The sequence below is a fragment of the Xyrauchen texanus genome, chromosome 49 (genome assembly GCF_025860055.1).
Source record: "Xyrauchen texanus isolate HMW12.3.18 chromosome 49, RBS_HiC_50CHRs, whole genome shotgun sequence".
NCBI classification, from domain to species: Eukaryota; Metazoa; Chordata; class Actinopteri; order Cypriniformes; family Catostomidae; genus Xyrauchen; species Xyrauchen texanus.
Window position 1 is genome coordinate 22,887,857 of NC_068324.1, and position 20,649 is coordinate 22,908,505.

At 37.1% G+C, this 20,649-nt stretch overlaps 1 protein-coding gene and 1 long non-coding RNA gene across 2 annotated transcripts in view; one reads left to right on the forward strand and one right to left on the reverse strand.

The window, feature by feature from the left end:
- LOC127640314 (kinesin-like protein KIF15-A) overlaps window positions 1–12,015 on the reverse strand; it is a 97,998-nt gene extending 85,983 nt beyond the window's left edge. Inside the window, exons 1-8 of the mRNA XM_052122780.1 lie at window positions 11,957–12,015; window positions 11,683–11,710; window positions 10,574–10,757; window positions 9,723–9,799; window positions 9,604–9,641; window positions 8,966–9,063; window positions 8,677–8,856; window positions 8,198–8,407 (exon numbers count right to left, since the gene is read on the reverse strand). Of these exons, the coding sequence (XP_051978740.1) occupies window positions 8,198–8,407; window positions 8,677–8,856; window positions 8,966–9,063; window positions 9,604–9,641; window positions 9,723–9,799; window positions 10,574–10,757; window positions 11,683–11,710; window positions 11,957–11,975 (834 nt within the window). The 5' untranslated portion in view covers window positions 11,976–12,015. The remainder of the gene's footprint in view (window positions 1–8,197; window positions 8,408–8,676; window positions 8,857–8,965; window positions 9,064–9,603; window positions 9,642–9,722; window positions 9,800–10,573; window positions 10,758–11,682; window positions 11,711–11,956) is intronic.
- Window positions 2,748–20,649, forward strand: part of LOC127640316 (uncharacterized) — a 32,734-nt gene continuing 14,832 nt past the window's right edge. Inside the window, exons 1-2 of the long non-coding RNA XR_007970085.1 lie at window positions 2,748–3,169; window positions 8,311–8,428. This is a non-coding gene — a long non-coding RNA (uncharacterized LOC127640316). The remainder of the gene's footprint in view (window positions 3,170–8,310; window positions 8,429–20,649) is intronic.

Sequence of the window (20,649 nt, forward strand, 5' to 3'; positions counted from 1 at the left end):
CACAGATAACTTAATTATCAAAATCAATAGAATATTATTATCAAAGACAACAATTAATTATTAAAAGCAATAGAACATTGATCAGAATCAACATTAGCTTATTAATCCTTCAAATCAACAATTATCAAAGATAATTATTAATTGTTAAAATCAACAGAACATTAATTAGAATCATAATTAGCTTATTAATCCTTCAAATCAAAAATCATCAAAGATAAATATCAAGTATCAAAATCAATAGAATATTAATAAGGATTAATATTGCCTGGGCACCACCCTGGAATCAGGGACTAATAACCAGACAGTATAACGGTCTCAATAGAGGATTGTTCTCTTAGGAAAGTCGACATCTGGAGAACATCGACATTCAAAAGGAAAACAATGAAGGCTTGAATCAGAGCACTGACATCCCCTGCCATCCCTTGACAAAGGTGCATGCAAAACAATACCAAAACACTTCTCTTTAAAGAATAACAAAGTTTATTGATGCAGTAACATCAATTAATTATCAATAAAATGCAGTCAATAAACTTCTGACTTCCAACCACAAACTAAACAGTAACACTACGGGGCTGTGGCTCAAGTGGTAGAGCAGGTTGTCCACCCAGTAAATGGGTTGTCCACCCAGTAAATGTTTACATTTCCCTCACCAGTAATTGTGTAGTTTGGTCAAGTGTTTAGCAGCGAGATCCTTTCACAGCATGTTGAGAGTAAAAGTTGTTGTGTGTAATGATCCATGCAAGCCATTTGTCATTGAATACAGTCTCTTTTAATACCCTTTCTGTTCTTTACAGTCGGTTGTTGATCAAAACAACTCAATATTTGTATTTTTTATTCTAATCATGCATCGCACAGATGAGGTAAAGCCATTCAAGTCCTCTCTAGTTAACATGCACTCATTTAAAGGCCCCGTTTACAGAAATGCCATTTTTTGTTAAAGAGACAGCATCAGTTTTAGCATATGTTCAACAAATCAATGTAAATACTTGTAAATAGTACAAATTATGCAATGTAACAATAAATATGCAACAAAAATAATATAGGAAATGTAATATCTTATTGATTGAATACATTTATTTTTTCATTTTTAAAACCCTAGATGTGACCAAAATAATAATAAAAAAATAAAAATAAAAAAAAAGTACAATATAATTAGTAAAATAATATTTATCTTATGTATCTAGTTAAAAGGTCTGCTATATAATTAACAGCATTAGCTGGGATATAATTTATATTTATGCAAAACGGACATAAACCGATAAGAATCGATATCGAATCTAATCAAAATCAGAATTGAATCGAATTGAGAGCTTGTGAATCGGAATCGATTTTAATAATCTGTATCAATACCCAGCCCTAGTTTTAAAGTATTCTGTTTGCATGTTGTCAAGTGAGCATGAGCTTTCTGGGTCATTCAGATTGAATTGCGAACCGATTCAGACTAGGGCTGAAATGATTGTTCGACATGATCGACAATGTCAACAATAAAAAACATTGTCTACAAAAATGTTTATTGTCAAATAGTCGTCGGATTTCATTTAACACAACATGAGATCTTTTGAAACGCTAATGATGACGCAGGAGAGCAGCACTTCAGCTCGCCCTTGATTGAGAGGAAGAAAGAACAGCTCACAGTCCAGACGCACTCCAAACTTTCCAAATAGATTAAGGTGATCTAGATTGCAACGTATTATAATACTAAAATGCTAAATAAGTAAACACAGAAGCAGTGTCTTCGTGAAATAAAGCAGAGCCATACCTGGTGTTCAAAACTTGCCTGTCAGAGCGTCTAAAAAGGAAACACTGCGCTGTTGTATACTGTATTTAATGCATCCTTTATTAAAGTTCAAATAATAAGGAAGCAGGCTGTATAAATAAGCACAAACTCTGAAACTGGCATTTGTCTGTGCGGTCAGAGACACTTATATGAGTCGCGTGAAAAACAGCGACAGAGTTTCAAACTTCTCCCAGCTGAAACAGACTCGCGCAGAGACGCTCATAACTGGCGCACGCTCGCTGCAGTTAGATTTTTTTACAGTGATTGCTCGTGACAAAGTGAATTATAATATGAGTGTCACGGTGTGTATCTTATCTGAAGAAAATCGGTGATACACAGCTCTATAAAGAAGAAGAGTTTGTTTTTTGAGAGTTGATCAGAAAAGTGAAGAAAAAAAAAAAGAAGATGAGAGGGTGTAGTCTTAGCCCATTATACAATGCAAAATGTATTTATTTTTTTTGTCTTTTTTGGGTTGTTTTCCAATATAAATATTTAAAACTCCTTATGTACATTTACTTTAGCAGCTATACTGCAGAAGAAAAAAATTGTTATCGGAGAAATTTGAATATAATACAGGTATTTAATTAATTTTAATATTTAAATCCTTAAAACAAGATACTTGAGCAGTATAAGATATTTAGACTTCCTTTTAGAGCATTTATGATCAGGGTTCTTACACATTTTCCAATGTCAAATTAAAGCAAATTTAAAGCATTTTCAAGGTGCATTTTCAAGAGTTTCCAGCAACTTACAACTGTGGTAAATTATATGTTTACATTAGGGCTGTCAAGTTAACGCATTAATAACGTGCGATTAATTATACAAAACATAACGCGTTAAAATAATTAACACGTTAAAATAATTAACGCATTTAATCGCATGCTTGTAGTACCACCTGTATACTCCAGAGGGCAGTAAGTGAAATTTCAGCTGTGTGAGCAACACACAGTTTATACAGTGAAGAAAACAACACATATGCGTTACTAACTGCAACAGAAAAATGGGTCTTTGTCCGTATAATAAAAATTGGAGAAAATATATACATGGTTAAAACCAGTTATAGGTGATCCTAAAAAATGAGAGTGCAGGGTATGCCACCGAAGTTTCACAGACAACAGCTCTGCTGAAGCATTTCAGTGCCCCAAACATGACAGCTCTGAAATCTTTGGCTTTAAGCGTTCCTGTCACCAACGCGTTCGTGGAGAGGGTGTTTTCACTGCTACGTGGACAGAGACAAGGAACTGAGCATCTGTGGACATCATAAAAAGTGAACTCCTTGTGAAAGTGAACACCTACAGCTGCCAGGACTTCTACAGTCATAATGAACGAGAAGGCCCTACTCGAAGCAGCCAGATCAGACAAATTGTTTTAATTCAAGATGCACTAAATCCGGTAAGAACGCACTTAATCTTTCTAGTCTTTAATAATGGAATTTATGTGCTTATTTGGAAATGTGCTTTTTAACAATTAGATTATTATTTTCACTTCATTATATTTACATTGAGTATGTCTGAGATGTATCGTAGACCTTATGCCAAACTGAGTGACGTTCACAGCGCCGTCATTAACATTTAACATCACTGCAAAAATACATTAATATAAAATCAATATTTATTCACCTAGTACAATAATAGTAAGTTATCTCTCCCTCGTGTCCCGCAAAATCAGGTCTGCTGACCTGCAACAGAGCAATAGCCAGTTGGTCACCCTATGTACACCCCTGGCTTGTTTCTAAAAAAAATAAATATGTCTGATGCAGGTGTAGATAGACGGGCTCTTAAACAAGCCCTCATAATAAATCTCCAACTGAATGACAAATTCACTTGTGAAATGGATTGCTGTGAACTGTATGCCAATGATTGACTTATGATCAATAATATGGTAATAAACAATACATTGTATTCTAAAGCAACTTTTATATTGTTTTATCAATGATTAACTCTTCTGCTACAAGAATGTAATGCATTTTAATTATCTGAATATTTTTTAATTTTTAAAGATAACTATGTATAATTATTTCATCATTATGTATTGAATTATTGTTAGGGTTAGGAAAAGAACCCAACTAAAAATCTAAACTACAAAAAATACAAAAATACTTTTTATTTTATAGATAGAGAGAGAGAATATTTTTAAAAATTTAAAGCTAACTATGTATAATTATTTCATCATTATGTATTGAATTATTGTTATATGAGGGGCTTTCTCAGCAAATATTTGTATATGCGATTAATTAATCGGGACACCATGTAATTAATTCGATTAAAAATTGTAATCAATTGACAGCCCTAGTTTACATACATATATGTACTTCATCACATTAAATCAGATGTTATTGTGCTATAAAAAAAAAAACATCATGCAACAATGTGAAAACAGGTCTCAAATGTGCAAATGTGAGTGGAAATTACTGCGTGTGAATGTGGAAAATTATTTGGTGCTGCTGAATGTCTGACACCAGTCAAAGCTTATACCATCAGAATCCAAACTCCTTATGCATCTAACCTTAAATACAAATTACATTTTAAACTGCAGAAAAAAAAACAACTAAAATCGTGAATGACTCATATGCGAATCACTAAGCTATGTCACCTAGCAATGAGCCTGGCTGGTAAAAAAGAAATTTGTGACACACGACGCATGAGTAGATGCATTTTTTAACCGCAATAGATTGAGTTATTTCATTGCATATTTTTCTGACCTTTATGACACAACTATTTTGGAGTTTCTACACTAGAGGGCACACAAAATTATTTTTGCCAGTGAGAAATACATGAACTGGGTTTGAATGTTATTTTAGACTGTGATGAAATTGAAAGAATGGTAGGGTGACCATATTCAAAACAGTGTTACTATGAACGCAAACTTTAATACAGTGAAAAAGACTCTATTAACATAACAAACATTATATATAATACGGTTTTGTACTGTTGAGTAACAAATTAAGATAAAACTCATTCAGAATAACCACTTCAGATATATAAATAAAAATGTCCAACATTCTTTTGAATGTCCATGTACTAAAATAAAATATTTTATGCTTCATTTACTATTATTTTGAATGGCCATTGAAAATGAAGCAATGTGATAACAATTTTACCTAGTCGCAAAAAGTAGTCCGTTAATTTACCTGATGAACTTTCACCTTTTGCTGCCCATTTATGCTTCGCAGAGTTAATGTGTGCTTCTAAATCACTTGCACCTTTATTAGCAACTGACACATAAGTTTTACATGTCATACATTCTGCTTCTCACGGATCTCCACCTGCATGGGAATTTTTGTTGCAAAACTTCTGTACATTTTTGTCAACTTTCGTTTGGGCATTGTTTCAATCAGCTTTAATTTGCTGCTGTCAAGCAACCGTTTGATGCCGAACACAACAGCGCTTCGCGGAGATTGACAGGCAGGAATTTGGCCAATGGTTGCTAAAAGCCTCTTAAAATCGATTTGGTGTGCGAGAAGGCGGGACTTACAAAGAGGGTTAAAGCAATACAAATATGCGTGCACACACAACGAAGTATCAGACCAGATGCACATCATAATGCAAGCAAAGCCGAACCCGGATATTTTCTCAAATTTATAAATTATGGCCGGACGCTTTTTTAAAGTCCGAAAAAGAGGAAATCTCCGGGAAAAAGAGGACGTATGGTCACCCTAAAGAACGGTAAATCTCATAATGTTATTCGCGTACCCCAGTTTGGGAAACACTGATATACAGAAAGCGAGCAACGAACGTTCCCCATCACTGAAACGGAAGACTTTAGTCTAGCACGAGCACACTATGCACTCTTGCATAAACTGCAAAATGAATCTCTTGTTTACATCATATCTGCACTTTGTGGTTTATGATGAGAGAATTCAGTCAGTGAGCGCACGCACTGAACAAATTTTTTTTACATCCCTCCGCCTCCCGAAAATCTATTAACATGCAAATTTGCCAGCTAGATTAAATAAACTTCATTGGCCTTTAGTTAGACTTTACAGGAGGCTAACTTAGACTTTGCAGACTTTACAGGAGGCTACTCAAGGATTTGGTCCTCGCTTTGCATAATTTGTATTTTTCATTCTCAAGCAAACACTCATTGAAGAGGCAACCTCCCGGCCTGTTGTCATCTCCCACTCGGTTCCATCAGAGGGCGCACATAAAAAAAGACTGGCAGATTCACACTATAGCCACACACGCAGATTCGAGTGGAGTTGTTTTCATTTTATGCAAAAGGCAAAAGCAATTAGGCTTATTTTATCTAAAAAGTGAACTATTCAGTAATATAGCGAATTATTATGAAAGCAATGCAATTACAATTTCAAGCACTTTATCCAAAAACCAAACACTACATTAAAATTCAAGCATTTTTAAGGATTTCCAGCACCCGTACGAACCCTGTATGTTGAATATGAGTATATTTTTTCTTGACTACACTGGCAGAAGTATGAACAAGTGAAAGAATACACTTATCAAAATACACTTATATTTAAGATACAATCTCTTAAAGCAAGTCTAAATATCTTATATCTAGCTTCTAGGGATGAAACGGTAAACGGTTTCATGGTATACCACAATAAAATTCCCTGATGGTTAGTATTACCATGTCACATTTAATTATCATTAAAACCGTGCATGATTATCGTGATTAATCTCAATGGTATGGAAAAGCAACTTCAATAAATAAACGGATGTCTACCGTGATTAAATGAATCACAAACAGTGGCCATTCATTTGTTCTCAGTACACTTATCGAAGTGCATGATACGAGATATTTGTGTTGGCACTCCTGGAAGTGTCATGTTTGAAGATCGGATCTATATGCAGTTAAAATCAATCCATAATCACATACAATAAATGAACTTTCAAGGATGTATACTGTCGTCATAATTAACACAGGCTAACGATTGGTGTAAACTCTGTAATGTGACACTACATTTTTGCATTAATGCCCATTTTATCGACAAAGTGTTTCCAAACCAGTTTTTCGCGACATTTGATGTATCGACATATTTTATGCCTTAGAGTTAAACGTAAAAATATTATGTTGACACTTGTGAAATTTTAGCAATAATTTGCATTTCCATCAGCTTTATTTTGATGCACTAAAACTTTAGTAACATATAACAAATACGTGCGACATTTAAGTGATGTACATTCACACCACTAATACACAGTTTTTCAAATAATTACGGGGACAAGAAATAGTGATGAGATATGTTTTAAAAATGTTACCTGTACTTTAATTATTTTATAATATGTTACAGTCTACAAAACAATTGTCCAATATAAATATTGAAGTCCTCCGATTTCATTTGCAATACAATCGATAACTATAACAGAGACGCACGATGGCACCAGTTGTGTTTTTATGAAAGAGAGAGCGTGAGACATGAAAGAACCCAGAGTTTCAGGATGAGCAACCAGAATCAAGAATTTCAGAGAGCTATGTAATAACATGTTATGTAGTCACCCAACCAACATATTATGATCATTTAAAATGTGTGTAAGTTAATAATAAAACCACACCAATAATAATAATTATTATTATTAATATACTTAATTTGATATTCCCTTGTTTACAAATTTTACTTCAAATATAAAACCTGTTTAAATGATTTCAGTGTGTGTATCAGTACTTTTTTTTACATTTTCAGCACATTTTAACAATACCGTGATAACACTGATAACCGTGAAAGATTTGGTTACGATAATCGTGATATGACATTTTAATACCGTTGCATCTCTAGTTGCTTCAAGTAAATGTATCTTGCTTTAAGGATTTTTAGAAAATGTTAAATGGAAGACAAAAACAGTTAATAACAATAGGATTTTTTGCAGTGAAATTTTAAATTAAACAATAAAAATCAGAGTAGGTTTTCCCGTTTAATTCAGTGAATGTCTTTTAGAAGTATTTTTAAAAGAGGATATTGTCCTCTTTATTGTCAGCAATAATCACCCAAATAGTCGAATAATCGTTAGTTTAGTCGATTATAAAAATAATCGTTAGTTGCAGCCCTAGACCAGACACAAATGAGCGATTCATTTGTAAAATCGTACATCATTCGTTCTGATTCAAAACTGGCGATAGTAAACACTGGTGTGATGTATTTTTTTGTCAAAGATATGCCACTACCTAATGAATAATATAGCCTCACTACTGAAAAGCTACTTGATTTAAAAACAAGCGAAGCTACCACCTCGCAACTCAGAAATGCAGTTAAGCTAATAGCTTCGCTATCTGTAGTGAAGCTTCTGCCCTTCACTGGTAAGTGGGCATTTCTTGACCAGTTTTCGCCACAAGTCAAAGGTCTGGCTACAAAAGACTCCTTATGCAGTTCTTATGTGTGCGGTGATAAACAGGCCAAAAGCAACAACAGCTTTAAAACAGCTTAAATAGGCATTTAAAATATTTTGAAAAGTCCAACATAAGCACCTTAAGTCGTGAACCCTCTGCATGCGTGTCTCTCTGTCTCTCAGACCCGGCGAGATCAACCAGGTTGAGTTGAGAGGTTCTGATGTTGACTACTTCCTGTCCTGTCTCTTTAGATTCAAGCGTCATGGTGAAAACAGCGTGTGAACGAGATGATTCACGGTTCATTGAGGTGGATGCCACTCGCCTGTTCCGCCACCCCATAGACAACACCTGCACAAATACATCGCAGAGGTACAATTTTGAATAAAGAGAACATATATAATGGGTAGCTGGTGTCCATGGACTTTTTCTTTTGTAAACATCAAGATTTTAAGTTAAAATGTTTTTAAAAGTATAAGGAAGTGTACATCTTATCTCTTATAGCCCCTTGCTTTTAAGTTTTTCAGCCTTTTTAATCACTTTTCGGTCTGATAAATAAGAAAAGAAAACAAAGCAGACCTAGATTCTGGTTATTTTAACAGCTCTTAATAGTTTCATACCTGATAGGCCTCTGCAGCAGATGCGGCATATTTCTCCACGGCTCCTTCCACAAACACGCCTCTCTTGATGTCCTCTCGCAGGAACAGACTAGTGGAGACGCTGTCCAACAGGTCATAAATCTGCTCATTATAGATCTCGATAAATGAACACTTGCAAAGGAAACTCTTCATACCACCAGACTGAAGAAAAACAGAACCCAGATCAAGTCATGTTACACATAATCTATATTTAATGCTATTATTGCCATTATTTATTTTTTAGATGAATATTTAATGGAATTTGTCTCACCCGCTCCACCTCTCGGTTGATGAGAAAGAAGAGGTACTCAAAACTACGAGGAATCACACCACGCATCTCATCTGAGAAATTATCCAGCTCTGACGGGCCTGCACACACAAACACACACTAAAACATCATTCAACATGTAAAAAAATGTCTGAATGTCATTGCATTAGATAAAAGAAATAAAAAGAAAAACAAGTGTCATCTGCAAACAAATGATGTTGATCTGTAGTGGATGTAAAGCCGCTTTTCCACCATCAGGCCGAATGGTTCTGAGGACTGTACAGGGAGATTACAGTAGCATTTCCACTTGAACACGGTTCGGCACGGCACAATTATAAACCTTTCAGAAAACAACGGCAGTCTATGGGAGGATCTTGATATTTAGGTACATTTTGAGGTCACTATTGTGTGACTTTGGCAATCTGTGACATTCTATATGCATTTTCCCCCACCAAAACGGTCATTGTCAGCTACTGTTTCTTGAAGTTTTTTTTTTTTACCATGTTTAATATGAAATACACATTGTAAACAAATTTTGCAATTCTGCTACACTGGGTCTTTGAGGTTTAAATAAGCAAAAGCCTTTTGGAGTACACAAACCCAAAAACGAACTTGTATTGAACAGAGATCTCAGCCCATACCCAGCATGGTGAAGGTCTTTCCTGAGCCTGTCTGCCCACTGAAACACAAATAAAATGCATCATGTACATCACATAATTGCTCCAAGCACTTCTTTACTGTGAGAGAAGCAGGAACTCACTAAGCAAAAATGGTGCCATTGTATCCATTCATGCATGACTCGACAATGTTTTTAGCAACACTGGAGAAAACTTCCTCCTGAGAAAAACACAGAACAGCAATGAGATGTTTCATCAAGCACTCCTCACCCAGAGAAGAGTGCATAAAGTATTTTAAAAACCATGGCCATTTGATTGTCATCAACCAAGCCTTAGAAGGAATAGATTTAAACATAAGTCTAAGTGAATAAATTACTTCAAAAGATAACCGTCCTGACATCTGACTGCAGCTCAATGGCGGTATTTGGCTTTGTGAGGCCCAATATTCCCATAGTTTTTGACCAATGAAATGTCTATAAAAAGACTCTTAAAAGATGCAAAGTTTCCCCCTATCCAAGCAAACACCAAGAGTAATATCTAGCCAGTGAATCTTTTCCTGGCCTGCAAAGTAGGGCTGTGCAATATGGACAAACAAAATCATATTTTCAAGTTTTATTTATTTTTTTCCCTTATTCACATATCTTAAATTAAAAGTCATTTAAATATTCAAAAACATTTCAGGAGTGAAAAAAAGCATAAATAATAGACAATTGTATCAGTTAAATCTTTGTGTGTTTTTTATTAACCTTCTTGATTTCTGTTTTCTCACTGGTACCTTTTGTGTGCACTGGATTCTGATTGCTGAGATATTGTCAGTGTGCAAAAGAAGACCACTAATTAGAATGGGCAATTACAAAATAATAATAATACAAATAGTATAAATAAAATTGCAGCTTGCTAATGTTGCAGGGCTACTACAAAACACAAGTTTACAGTTCTGACCCTGGTATGTCCAGGTTTTCCACAACAGGGGTAAAACTGATTAAAGTCTCACCTGGCTCGTGTTCATGTCAGCAACATGGTCGTAAGTGAAGGTTCGAGGCTCGGGTTTACAGTGTAGCCTGACGTTGTGTGGTGACGTCACCGTCAGGCACAGACTGTGATCACTATCTGTCATTAACCCAGTGCCTCGAGTCAAGGGCCGAACACGCACAAACACCTTGATGGCGTCTCCATCACTGCGGCACACAGATAGAGGAGGTTAAAGGAGGAAATGTTTCTCACAGTCAGTCATCTTCGATACACCCAACAGTAAAAACCCTCCTTAAAACACAAGATTAACACTTAGTTAACAACTTAAATCTGTTCAGATTTCCTAGGAGACAGCAGAGAAAAACAATGCGAAACAGAAACAAATGAACATAACTATAAAAATGCAAGCAGTGTAAAAGAAATTGCAACCCAGACTACATTAAACACGGTTCATTTGCAACAAGGATAAATGCACTTTGCCTAAATAAACTAAGCTAAAAAGTCCTAAAGTTATACTATTTGCATGTCACGTTAATGCTTTTTCATGCTGTTGGTCCCACACAATTCATTTTAATATGACTTCAATGTTTGATTTTAAGGCAATATATGTTTTCTTCTAAATAATAAACAGAACTGTGTCAAGTATATCAACAGATGAACTGGATGACCAATGTAAAATCTGGAACCTGAAAGAAAACCAGTTGATCGAAGGATGCACTAGTACAAAATGTGTGTCAATACAGATATCTGATTGTGTGGAACAACATCTGCAGACTTACATCAGATTTGCAGAACTACCATATTGTAAACATGTACAATTATCTACACATTAACTTTAGGAGCTTTGTACCTTTTTTAACATGTAAAACATATAATTAAATACTGGGAATTGGAAAATAAAGTCCTATTAATGCATTTCTGGTGAACAAACATAAGCCAGTTGACTAATAGAAATGATAAGCTACATGTTCTAATCTCCTTACATTAAATTAGCTTGGCTTTAAAACACTTAAAAAGTATCACATCAAAAAGTAACTAAATTAATGCAAATTAATGGTATAAAAACATTAATGGTTTAAAAAAATGGCGCTCTCCATATTTCACTCCTCATGAGTATAGGGGTGTGTGTACCTGCTGTTGGTGTTTGATTCCCCGGTTGCTGTAAAGGACACATAAAGAATAAAAACACAATTTAAAGCAAAACTACAGTGCAAAGGAGCTTTTCGCGGGCACACAACGCTCACACTGCAGTAAACAGTAAAGTGTGTTCGACTGTAACAGTAAATAACTCCAGTCACGCTTCAACCAGATGTAAACAAAATACATTTCGCTGCAATGTTCAATATTTGTCTGTCGAAGCCTGCGATCAGAAAAATAACTCATTTCAGGAGGCAAAATTCCCCACCTTTGCCTTTAAGGTTCATGATTCCTCCCTCTGTTCCTCAAAGACTGATACGAAATTTGGCGCCAGGCTCTTTTTCCGGTCGCCTGCCGTGACGTCATCGCCTCAACAGCGCCACACGCTGGAGCAGATGAAAGCACTGCAGTATTTCAAATGAGCAGCTTTGCGCACCTTTTCTTTGACTGTATATAGCCTATACAAAACAGTTCTGGTTTGACTTTGATTTGAATTATTTTATCAGAGTGAATACTGGTATTGATATACATTAAATGAAATTGTTCAATATTATTATCAAAATAATATCATAAATGTATTAATTTATCTGCGATGGACTGGCGACCTGTCCAGGGTGTCCCCCGCCTTTCGCCCAGTGTTAGTTGGGATAGGCTCCAGCCCCCCGCGACCCTGTACACAGGATAAGCGGTTGACGATGGATGGATGGATGGATGTATTAATTTATGTGGGGACATTATTCATAAATGTAAATGGTCATCATATAAACCAAATTTTACACACTTAAAATTATAAATTGGCAATTATTTTAATAAATGAACAGGAGTAAAAACAGAAAAGCCAAAAAGCGTCATTTTAACTATTAAAGTGATAAAAATAATCCAAAAATGTTTAAAAATACAGAAATACAACGCAGATGGTAATGACGCATAATAAGTGTACATGCCCAACACAAAGAATAAAGAGTATATTTACTTACTTTTCTGGACATCAAGGCATCAGTCTTGCAGCTTGAAATCCATGTGCTCCACTATGCTATTAGGTTACCATGGCTACCAAATAAACTTTTGATGAAAAAAACAGTTAAAAGTGCCTTTATGCAGAGCGTGTTGGTAATGACAGCTAAACCATGGGACATGTAGAACTTAAGCAAAATAACGTACAAAATGCATATAAATGCTTAATCTGTGCATGTAGTTTATTAGTTCAGGTAACATTTAATTCATATGCATATTTTTTATTATTAATTTGTGATAAATAATGTTTGAGATATGACACGACATGTGAAAACTTTGGTGGCGGACAACACCAAAACACAGATATTGTACCACAAAACACCAATAAAATGTGTTAAAATCATTAGTAAGAGCAGCCATAAAAAAAGTCTAGGCTTGTTTTTGTTTATACTAATTAGTGGTACTAAAATGTATTAGATTTAATTTGTTTTTAATAGAATTACGCCCTGTGGACAGAAATAGGCCCGAATTCTGAGAAATACTCGTAAATGTTTGGTAAGCCTCAAATCTTCCTTTAGAATCCTATTTTTATATACCTTTATATATTTTGTATTATTAGTGGTGCTTGCAAAGCATCACTATTGTAATCTCACATACCGAGTAACAAATCACATATTTCTGCACCAGAGAATCGTACAGACTTCTGGGTTGATTTATTTATGACCATAACTTTTTGCTCTTTTCAAGTTATAACACGCTGTTTGACGAGTTTTGCCACGGCAAGCACCACTCACATTTTCTTCAGGAAATGTACCCATCTAGTTATTATTATTATTATGTTGGCTTGAAAAATAATAATATTTAAAATTAAAGCATCACAATTATACTCTCACATACTTATTATTATTATTCCTTTCAAAACTTCGGCACTTAACTTGTCCAGCACCATTTGTAGTAGACCCACGAATTAGATGTCAAATTGACCGACCTATTGACGACACTTGTGCTATGACTTTTCTAAGGGGTTGAGGACATGGTGCACCCAAAACTTTGGCACTAAACTCGTCCCTCACCATTTGTAGTAGACCAACAAATTAGATGTCAAATCGACCGACCTATTGACGACACTTGTGCTATGACTTTTCTAAGGTGTTGAGGACACTGTGCACCCAAAATTTCGGCACTTAACTTGTCCCGCACTGTTTGTAGTAGACCAACAAATTAGGTGTCAAATTGACCGACCTATTAACGACACCTGTGCTATGACTTTTCTAAGGGATTGAGGACACGGTGCACCCAAAACTTCAGCACCTAACTTGTCCCACACTGTTTGTAGTAGACCCACAAATTAGGTGTCAAATCGACACCTGTGCTATGACTTAGATTACGGTGCACCCCTGGGGGGCAAAAAACGTCCCCAAAACGTCCCAAAGGCATACTATGGCAAGGGTCTCACCTATGAAAACAATAGTTTTTTCCTACTTGACAATATACTGAATTTTGTGGGATCATATCTCCCAATCAGAATGTCGTAGAGACATGGGGGCGGGCTCATTTAATTCAGGAACCCTGGCAACTGCCTAGCAACTACATGGGCTTACTCTAGCAACCAAGTAGCAAAACACATATCTCTGCACCAGAAAATTGTAGAAACTTCCTGTTCGGCTCAATTGACTCAGTAGCTGTGTCTGAAATTGCCCACTCATTCACAATGTACTATATAGTGAATGGCAGTGAGCGCACTATATTTCAGCATTAAGCGATTTCAGATGCTGATGTAAATTCTCTGCATCAGAGAGCACTCGGGAGCTGTCGCAAAAATGGACAGTTCACCTGTGTGGTTTCAGTAATTTTATCATCTCTGTACACACACACACACACACACACACACACTTTTATAATATGTAATTAAATGTTTTGCTGTGCAAACCCCTGGCATAGTTTTTTTTATTTTTGAATTAATAAAAAATGTATCATAATGCAATTAATCTTTTCACAACTGTTCATTTGTTATGCTTATTACATTAATGATAGAGAGAAAATACTTCAATAAAAATAATGAAAACACTACTGTATATATATATATATATATATATATATATATATATATATATATATATATATATATATATATATATATATATATATATACAAATTATTGAAAGTTAAACTACCAGCAAAAACTAACACAAGTGCACGAGCGCACGTTTTCGCAGGGTTCTTGTCAGTGTCCTCCACCCGGGTCCGGAGGCAAACTTGAGGCAAAAATGTTCTCCGTCTTGTTGGTTTTGGTTCTGGTGAATCTAATTTTCCTGAGGAGAAGAAAAGTGCATATCCACTGCACAGTACAACTCAACTCGACTCGCTTTTTGGGGTTTTCCACTGATACTTTTCTTAGTATTACCTCGGTCAAGGTTCCAAGCGAGCCAAGCCGATACTAAATGTGACATCAAAATCCTACAGATCACTGACTGGACAGAGAGAATCATCACTACCAGCATCACTGAATTTCCGACATGCGACATCAACGATTTACCGCATTAATTCAGTGCGATTAATTTTATTAAATATAACACGTTAAACAAATTAACGCAATTAATCGCAATGCTCCCGGACCGTAATAAGGAAGATTCCTGAGAAATGCAAGCATGTAGTACCACCTGTTTACTCCAGAGGGCAGTAATTGAAATTTCAGCTGTATGGCAACACGCCGTTTATACAGTGAAAAAAAAACAACCATCCAGTAGACAGAACAACACAAACATGCGCTATGTTCTTGCATTCAAAACACTTGATGGAGTGCAAATTCGAACTTAGGGATCTCAAGATGTGTTCTAAGTATTAAACTATATTTAACTTGACGTGGAGGGCGGATACTGGGGAAAAGAAGCCCTCCTCCTCCTCCGGACGGACGAGGCTGGCAACGCTGCTCTGGGACAGACAAGGCTGGCAACGCTGGCTCTGGGACGGATGAGACTTCCGGCTCGTTGGCCGTGGCAGGCGTGGGCGTTGGTTCGTTGGCCGTGTCAGGCATTGGCTCGTTGGCCGTGGCAGGCGTTGAATGCTCAGAAGCTGAAACCGGGATTGAGAGAGGTGCTTACTCTACAGCGAGTGTCTCCAAAACTAGCCTCACATACTCCTTCCATGTGCAATTTCCGGTCTCCGGCAATTCATTCCACTGGTGTGCAATGAGACTCATTGAGTACATGGACTTCAGTGTAGCATCAGAAAAATCTGTACACTTGGCAAGGACACAAAACTGACGGGAACATTCTGGGACAGGCAAGTTCGCTCGGGTCAGCCGAATGAATGGAGCCGCTAGATCCATTTTAGTTGGTCAGTTGTTCTGTTATATCGAAGGAGGTCACAGGATCTTGCAGCTTAAAGATTTAATAAAAGTATTTAATAAAATGAACAAAGTACAGATTAATGGGGTAAACACAGGAACAAAAGAAACATCCACAATGGGGAAAAACAGCAAAACACATACAACAACTGACAACGTATGATCAAACAACAGGGCTTAAATACACAAAGGATAATGATTAAATGAAACACAGGTGAGGGCAATGAAGGACAGCTGGCAGAGATGAGAGCAGGGAATTATGGGAAGTGTAGTCCGGGAACAGATGACAGGGGAGAAACACAGGCCAGACAACAGTGAATCGTGACAATCTGTTTATCTCCATAAAATGCAAGGCATAAAGGCATCACTCCCATCCAAGCTGGGCTTCATTCCTGCGCACAGAGAAGAGATGCCCATTGGCCATCCTGCTCATTATGAGACGCGGTACATCTTCATCCATCCCTAAAACAATAGAAAATCATAGGTACCTTGTGTTTGTCGAATACAGTAGTTACATGTGATAAATAATATATGTGAACAATCCAACAAATTATCAAAAGTAATCCGTAACATTACCATTGCTAGTGAGGAATCAAAAATTGCATTTAAGGGAAGTTAGTGGCCAATCATAAATGAATCCATCGATATGTATAATTTTACTTTGTTATATCTTGATACAGATGTATTTTTTATTAATAAAATAGTTACTTACATTTTTAGAAGTTGATGCCTCTGGAGTTTGCCTCTTGCAATTTTATTTTTTGCACTCTGCCGCCGTCTCCGCGTTGGAATATTTGAAATAGGGGTCTGAGACTGTACATTGTATGCACCCTCAAAATCAGATTGCATTGTGGGTAAGAATGAGTGAACAAATGTAGGGAATGAATTCAGACACCACTACAAAATGGCCAACACCCGTTATAGTGCACTATTTAGTGGATAAGGGGCGGTTTTGGACACAGCTCATTACTTTTGTTTTGTCCACTGAGAAGTTAAATCCCAACTTTGTTCCCCACTTTTCAACTTGCCCAATTACTTCTTGCATATTCTTGATTATATATTCAACTTTTCTACATCTCTTCCATATTGCTCAATCATCTGCAAATAAGGACCTCCCCATATCCACTGGAAAGTAAATATCATTAATCATTATGGAGAATAAAGTTGGACTAATTACACTCCCTTGTGGTGTTCTGTCCTCCACAATATATTGCACTATTACACTATATCTGAACCTATCTTCACCTGTATATTCCTTCCATTTAAGAAATCCATGATCCAGTTGAACATTTTCCCTCCAACTCCAATCAAGTGCAATTTAATTAGAAGTCCCTCTTTCCATAGCATATCGTACCATGCCGTAGCATGCCTTCTCCACATCAAAGAACACTGCTGTTACAGTTTCTTTATTTATTTGAGCTTTCCTTATTTCCTCCATTGTGTTTCTTCCTTTTCTAAATCCACTTTGACATCCAGCCATTATATTTCTACTCTCTAAGAAATACATTAGTCTTTCATTTATCATGCGTTCCATTATTTTACATATACAGTCCATCTGGAAAGTATACACAGCGCTTCACTTTTTCCACATTTTGTTATGTTACAGCCTTAATCCAAAATGTATTAAATTAATTATTTTCCTCAAAATTCTACAAACAGTACCCCATAATGACAACGTGAAAGAAGTTTGTTTGAAATTAAAAATATTAAAAAGAAAAATCTAAAAAAAAAAATAAAATAAAAAATCACTTGTACATAAGTATTCACAGCTTTTGCTCAATACTTTGTTGAAGCACCTTTGGCACCAATTACAGCCTCAAGTATTTTTGTATATGATGCTACCAGCTTGTCACACCTATTTTTGGTCAGTTTCTCCCATTCTTCTTTGCAGGACCTCTCAAGCTACATCAGGTTGCACAGCCATTTTCAGATCTCTCCAGAGATGTTCAATCGGGTTCAAGTCTGGGCTCTGGCTGGGCCACTCAAAGATATTCACAGAGTTGTCCCGTAGCCACTCCTTTGTTATCTTGGCTGTGTGCTTGGGGTCGTTGTCCTGTTCGAAGATGAACCTTCGCCCCAGTCTGAGGTCCAGAGTGCTCTGGAGCCGGATTTCATCAAGGATGTCGCTGTTCATTGCTGCATTCATCTTTCCCTCGATCCTGACTAGTCTCCCAGTTCCTGCCGCTGAAAAACCTCCCCACAGCATGATGTTGCCACCTCCATGCTTCACTGTAGGTATGGTATTGGCCAGGTGATGCCTGGTTTCCTCCAAACATGACACTTGCCATCCAATTGACCATCGGGTTCTTGGTCACCTCCCTGACTAAGGCCCTTCTCGCCCGAGTGCTCAGTTTGGCCAGGCGGCCAGCAATAGGAAGAGTCCTGGTGGTTCCAAACTTCTTCCATTTACAGATGACGGAGGCCACTATGCACATTGGGATATTCAATGCTGCAGACATTTTTCTGTACCCTTCCCCAGATCTGTGCCTCGATACAATCCTGTTTCGGCAGTGTACAGACAATTCCTTGGACTTCATGGCTTGGTTTGTGCTCTGACATGCACTGTTAACTGTGGGACCTTATATAGACAGGTGTGTGCCTTTTCAAATCATGTCCAATCAACTGAATTTACCACAGGTGGACTCCAATCAAGCTGTAGAAATATCTTAAGGCTGATCAGTGGAAACATGATGCACCTGAGCTAAATTTTGAGTGTCATGGCAAAGGCTGTGAATACTTGTGTACATGTGATTTTTTTCGTTTTTTATTTTAAATACATTTGCAAAGATGTGAATACTTTCCGGATGCACTGCATGTGATGCACTGCTGCTATTGGCCTATAGTTCCCAGGTCTACTTGCATCTTTTCTAGGCTTCCTTATTAGAATAATTACTGCTTTCTTTCCAGCTTTGTGGCATTTTTGCCTCCTCCCACACTCTATTATAAAACTTCAATAGTTTCTCCTGGCAGCTCAGTGGACTTCTGATAACGGCGGATCTCTCTCAGCGCCACAGTTACGGGCCTGTACCGATGAGGCTTCTTGACTCTGCCGGTGGCTGGAGCGCTCTTCCGGGCGGCTTTAGTAGCGAGCTGTTTCCTCGGGGCTTTGCTGCCAGTGGACTTGCGGGCAGTCTGCTTGGTTCTCGCCATGACAACGAGATTCTCACCTAAGTTCAATACAGAAAATATAACCAAATGCTCAAGGCTGCACGATTAATCCCTATTAAGTACACGCGCTCAGATGGGGGAGGGTGTAGTGGCATGTGATTGGCTGATGTGGACATTAACGGATGGTAGTTCACCAATGACTGCGCAGCAGGTCCATTCAAACATGCGGCGGCATTTTGTTTTCCCGCTCAACGTCTTTTGTTGTATGAGCATGTATGCGCGTGAACAAATACTACACAAATCCTCTCTCCACACTTCTAAATAAATGTAGTTTTATTTATTTTCTTAAAGTATATGTTCATGCATGTTAACCTATTATATATAGGCTACAAATTTATAGGTAAATGATTAATAATGGTGATTTCTCAGCCGTGAGATACTCGAGCACAGCGGCCAGATAAACTGGAGCACCTGCACCAACGCGCTCTGCATAGTTGCCTTTGCGGAGCAGCCTGTGCACACGGCCGACGGGGAACTGCAGTCCTGCCCTGGATGAACGAGTCTTGGCTTTCGCTCTTGCTTTGCCACCAGTTTTACCTCTGCCACTCATTATTGGTCAGGATGTAGAACTAATACAAATATACCAAACAGAAATAATATAAAGTCATGTGAACGTCAACATTTTTAAATGAGCCTGTCAGTCGCCTATTGGCTATAGTCTGCAAAACATTCTAACCAATCACTGCACTTCCCTCTAAAACCCAAAACACTCCCCCTCTGTCTGTTACAGGGCCGCTGAACTATGGATGGCAATGCATATAACATTAAGATTCAAAATGGGATATTAAAGGCTTTATACAAATTAATACTCTTTAGCGCTTTACTGTTTTTTTTTTTACTTCTATTTTGAAGTGTGTGAAATTTGTGAATTACCATAGTGGCGACACTTCATTAAATTCTGTGACGACCATTCATTAAAATACATTTATTCTATAAATCAACAATAAATGTATAATATACCATGCTTTATGCTCAAATAAAAAAAAATTAAAGTTTCACATGGAGTGATGAATGTAACAGAGCATTTCGAAAGATCTGCTTTGTAACGCCCCTGTGCTTTGCGCTGGAGCAGTGTTGTTGCAGGAGGACAGTCAATCTCCTCTAAGTTCACTAAATGTCTACAATGCTAGAAGTTCCATCGAAAAAGAGGCTCTTTCTCTTCCGTTAGCATTGCAGCATCTTGATGTGTAAGAGTATGCAAAGCATTAGTTAAACCGAAGATTTTTCTTGATTTATTTGTAAATTAAGTAATTGATAACTCAGGACCAAATTTGCACAACACAAATATTATTACAAATAGAATTACGTGAGCTATTAAGTAGATCAAAGCTAATTACAAGCTCTTTAACAGAGAATATTGGTGGCTCTTAAAAGAGCCTTTGAGGGTAGCTGAAAGCTTCAGCGGCGCTTTACGTGGAGCTGGTGTACTTGGTGACAGCTTTTGTGCCCTCGGACATGGCGTGTTTGGCCAGTTCACCGGGCAACAGCAAACG